Here is a 4,899-nt window from a genome sequence, read left to right as displayed (position 1 = left end):
GACAATTTTATCGACTGAAGACCCCCTTTTCTATCCAGCACTGGCCTCTGTCCTTTCCCCAGACCCAGGGGAACAAGAAAGCCCAGCTGTAGCTCTTGAAGTGAACAGCTGCCTGCTCTGGGAAAGGGTCCCAGAGGCTGCTGTGAGTCCCTCCCAGCCTTCCAAGGCCGCAGCAATGAAGCTCCCTGAACAGGTGGGCTCTGCTCCCCTTACCTGGCCCCATTCTCTGTGTATTACAAAACAAATAACCCATCGCTATACAATGTAAATATCTGTGACTGGGCAACTGTAGCAGACACTTGTGCATACTGAGATCAGCACTGGAGGGCAGGGCGGCAGGTTGGGCCCATCCTCCTGGGCTCCTCCGCCTTGGAGGCCCCTTACATCTCCTTGGTGCTCGTTCTCTTGGTCTTCTCAGCTGTCTCCTGGAGAGAGAGAGCACAAAAGTGAGGCTCTGCACTGATGTGTGAACTGGCAGCGCCCTGAAGCCTTTCACAAGCAGTGCCAACACTGGCTTATACCTCAAAGCCCCACACCTACAGGTGGATAAATACGTTTGTCCCCACAGGCAGCAGGGATCCTCATTTACTGTGCTCCCTTTCTACCAAAGTCTCCATGTGACAGAAGCAGAAGGAACTCCTCCAGCAAGGAGAGGCTTAGTGCAAGCAGACCTTCCCCAACTCATGCTAACCTGATGCTTCTGCAGCTCCTGAACGTATCTAGCCAGCTCCTCCTCAGTCAGGTCTTCATTAGGTCGCTGTCTCTGAGCAGGCACCTTATCATTCTTCCCTGCAAAATGAAACAGAGCTCAGTGTTATCACAAACAGAGGATACAAATTCCAAAGGCCAAACCACCCACAACAAAAAGAGGCAGGTTAGCCACAGCACACCTCAAGCTCAGGGAGGTTTTGCTAGAAGAAGCTATGGGCTGGCTTCATTGAAAGAGAGTGGGCCTTGTGGCTGCCTGGGACTTTGGAACCTGGGTATCCCAACTGCCACTGTCTCTCCCTCCCATGTGGAAAAAAAAAAAAAACCACCACAAGGAAGAGGCTGCCTATTATTTAAAAGAAGCACCTGTAGTTAGTTCAAACATCTTGGCCTTTTCTAGGGAACAAATGGAAGCTCAGTGCTATCAAGTACAATAGCTAGTGTGTAACGAAGAGGTAATTTCGCTCAGTGGAGATGTAACTTGCTGATCTATTTGATCTGATTCTTTGGTTTCGTTATCCCTCTAGCAACAACCTCTAACCCCTCTGCTGCTCTGACATGGGCAAAAAGTCAAGAAATTGTTGCCCCATTGCATGCTTCTGCCACAGACACAAGGAACAGAGTAGGCAGCAAGATCGGGTGTTGCATAGCAATTTTGAAGACTGTTTCTGGGGAGGCAACAAAAAGCGTCTCAACCTCTGAGACCTACCCACAGCTCCACTGGCAGCTCTATTACAGTTACCTTTTCTGAGGTGAGTTCCTACTGCCACAGCCAAGTCTGGGGTGAGGTGATCCCAAAGGTTCTGTTGCAGAAGGTCAGATAAACATGAAATAAACTGTTGCTGTTCCCTTCTCTCCTACTCTGCCCAAACTGCTGGCTATAGATCTGAACTAACACACTGCTGACAGCTCCTACAGTACTGAAAACAAGCTCAAGCAAAGACCCTAGCTCCTGCTTTACAGATATTGTGAATACAGACAGAGTGAGGATACCAACACATATACAGGAAAGCTGACCTGTTCACACCTGTGGTGGCAGACTGCGATCCATTTGGTCTGTGCCTGCCTTAAGCCAGCTGGGTGCAGCGTAGCTCTGGTCTGGAAGATTTGGTCCTGATTTCTCGTGACACCAAATCCAAACTACAAACCCCAGCAGCGTTGCCCCCAAGCTAGTTACACGCTTTCTGACCTCTGGATCAGAACCAGCTTGGGTTTGGCCAACATGGAGCATGGGAGGGTGATGCAGGAAAAGGAGTACAAAACCAAATACAGTAATTGTCTGGAGATCATACGGACCCTCGCATGTCATTGCAGTGCACACCCAGTTCCCACAGGCACAGACGCAGCGGTTGCATTCCACCTCGGTCTCTGCTCCATCCTCATAGGTTTCATCTTCCAGGGCACACTCTAGAGAGGCAAAAAATGAGGACAATTCTTAAGAGAGAGCAAGCAGGCTAAAGAAAATGTACTTTGGAGATGCCTTGAAGAGAAGAGGTACAAGGTTTTGGAGGAGACCCACCTTCCCCTAACCACCAAAAGTTCACTATGATCAAAATATTCATGTTGAATTTGGTCTCTGAAATCAGCCAAAAATTAATTTGGTAAAGTCAAATGCTTTGTTTTTCTTCCTCAAAAGAACAGACGTCAATTTCTCAATTCCAAATGAAATCTCAAAATTGGATTTGCTTGAACTTCCTAATCTGTTACACATAAAAGAGAACACCCAAAGTGAAAGTTTTGGTTACTATGCAAGACTTCCTGTTCTGCTTGGGGAGAAGCTGGGGAAATGATTTGTGTATTTGCTGTTGCCCTTAGGAAAAAAAAAAAAAAGGAAAACCCCTCAGGTTTCTCATTCCAGCTCACGTTTTTTCTCACACCTCTGCTGTATGTTTAAGCTGAGGCCCCCAAAGCACTCAAGAGCCCATACGGTGTTAGGTGAAAAGCCGTCAGTTGCGTTTTCCAAGGCAGGTGTGGCATCCCTAGCTTCCCACTGAAACAGGCAACAGAGAGTTCAACTTAATATTCCTAAGCAGCATAGCCTCTGTCTGCTCCTGGTGCCACAGCAGTGGGCTGTAAATCTGGCACCTTTGGACCAGCACTCCCTGAGGAGACAATTAGATGAAGGGCTAAGCACGCCTGGTCAGCAGAACGCTAAGCTGCTTCCACATGAACTGTAGCACTAAGCAGGATTTGGAAGGATAGTAAACTTTGAGATGTTCATCAGGGAGGCTCTCTGTGTGAAAGGCAGAGTGTAACAGGACTTTGGTCTGGTCTGATTTCCCTAAGTTATTTGTATGTGAACTCCTCACATGATTTATCTCGGCACTGTTAAATACATGCCCTGACCCTTCAAGCACACTATACCCATTTGACCTTTGCTCTTGCTTTTAATATCCAAACCTTTTTCATCACAAGAGTTATGGGAGTCCTGGGACAGAAAAGAAATACTTGTGACAATGCAGGGACAAGGAGTGTTGTCAGGTGGGAGGTGCAACATGATCTCTGGGAGTGGAATTACGGCATCCAATGTCTGGCCCAAAGCTGGACTCTTTTGCTTCCTCCCCTCCCAGGATCCCTCTAGTTCCCCAGTACAAATGAGGAGTTCCTACTTTTCTCTGGTGGGTTGAAGGATGGGCTCAGGCACTTGAGAAATTCATTGAAGCTGAGCTTCCAGTCAGCATTTTCATCTGACAGCTCGATGAGGGCATCTACACAGAGTCCCCTGAAAGAAAACACAGAGGCACGTTCTAGTGTTTAGGGACACAAAGTACTCCTTGTCTGGGAAAGGGCCAGGGAGTCAGGAATAGGACCCTGCTAATATCTACGTGCTGTCACATGAGTAGAGATACAAGCACAGCCTAGGCACAAGCAGCCCATTCTCCTGACCGTCTCACACACAGAAAAAAAGTAAACTTCTCAAACTCCATTTTCATGCAAAGCTTGCACCAGCTCTAACTGCTGGCTGCCCACGAGCTGTGTTTTCCCACCACCACTTTCCTTGCACTGGATCTAGCTATCAGGCCAAAGGTGAGTCAGTTCCACTGAAAAAATAATCTAGTATGAAATAAAAAAGGAGACAAATTTTCTGTCATCCAACTCACTGTCTGGCTGCACACCTAATAGATTTAAGGCAAAAGAGGGTTGGAGTACAGGAGTAACATGAAGGGTAGGACTGGGACTGCTCCTTTTGGTGGTACTCACACCTAACTGAGAAGCCACTTCATGGTATAAAGACGTCCCTGCTCACTACAGGATGATGGAAAAGATGACCTTTAAAGGTCCCTTTATTCTAATGATCTATGATTTATACACAGTTACCTTTTTTAGTGCTAACTAATAATGTTTTCCTAACAATATAATATTCCAAAACTAAAATTTTTTCCTAACGGATATTTTTCCATGAGTGGGTTTTCATGCCCACTTTCTGCCATCCTGTCCACTGCTCACCTGAGTAGCTTGTTGGTCTCCTGGTCCATGTAGGTGGTGATGTTGACAGCAGTCTCATTCTGCTCTACAAACTTCAGGAATTCAGTGGAGTCCAAGCGAGAATCGCCATCATCAATGGAAAGATGTGAGGATATGAGAGGGTCCGATTTACTGGTTCAGTGTACCTCTTCCTTCTCCCTGTTCCATACACACTTAGCATTTTTAAAGATCTAGTGAAACAGGCTGCATCATCCCTGTTTTGCACAAAGAAAGGAAGCTCTGAGAAAAGCAGCAACACACCCATAAGAGCATCAAAACTGGGAGACATGATCCCAGCCTTGTTCTCACCGATAAGCTACACTGCCTCTCATTCACCTCCTGCTGCTTGATTTATGGCTCTAGCCCCACTTCTCTTTGTTCCAGCCAGCTCCTCGCCTTCTTATATACCTCCTGCCTTAAAGCAGAGCAGTTGCATTCAAGGAGGTGTCAGCTTTCCAATATGTGTAAATCCAAAGCTAGGCCTGGACTGTGACACTGACAAAAGGGAAAATCATGGGAAGCAATTTTCTGCTAATCCCAAAGAAGGGACAATTTAATGCAACAGCACAATGCTTTGCTGCCAACTTCTTAAGGTCTTGATGGGACTCCTGGCACTGAAGGGCAAGATTTTTAGCCCTGAAATCCTGGCTGTACTCCCTAAGAAACAATTGCATTTTGCCTTTCTGTTTGGGGATGTTGTATCACAGCAATGGGAACTCAGAAGAC

At 46.7% G+C, this 4,899-nt stretch overlaps 1 protein-coding gene across 1 annotated transcript in view; it reads right to left on the bottom strand.

The window, feature by feature from the left end:
* Positions 1-380: 380 nt before the first annotated feature.
* The window catches only part of FSTL1 (follistatin-like 1), a gene marked incomplete at its 5' end in the record, with an annotated part of 6,691 nt that continues 2,172 nt past the window's right edge, over positions 381-4,899 (bottom strand). The window contains 5 exons of the mRNA XM_009867200.1: positions 381-425; positions 692-789; positions 2,005-2,115; positions 3,318-3,430; positions 4,156-4,274. Of these exons, the coding sequence (XP_009865502.1) occupies positions 381-425; positions 692-789; positions 2,005-2,115; positions 3,318-3,430; positions 4,156-4,274 (486 nt within the window). The remainder of the gene's footprint in view (positions 426-691; positions 790-2,004; positions 2,116-3,317; positions 3,431-4,155; positions 4,275-4,899) is intronic.

Source organism: Apaloderma vittatum, unplaced genomic scaffold, assembly GCF_000703405.1.
Source record: "Apaloderma vittatum isolate BGI_N311 unplaced genomic scaffold, ASM70340v1 scaffold22713, whole genome shotgun sequence".
Classification (NCBI taxonomy): Eukaryota; Metazoa; Chordata; class Aves; order Trogoniformes; family Trogonidae; genus Apaloderma; species Apaloderma vittatum.
The sequence above is the reverse complement of the archived record's forward strand: the minus strand, read 5'-3'. Positions and strand labels throughout refer to the sequence as shown.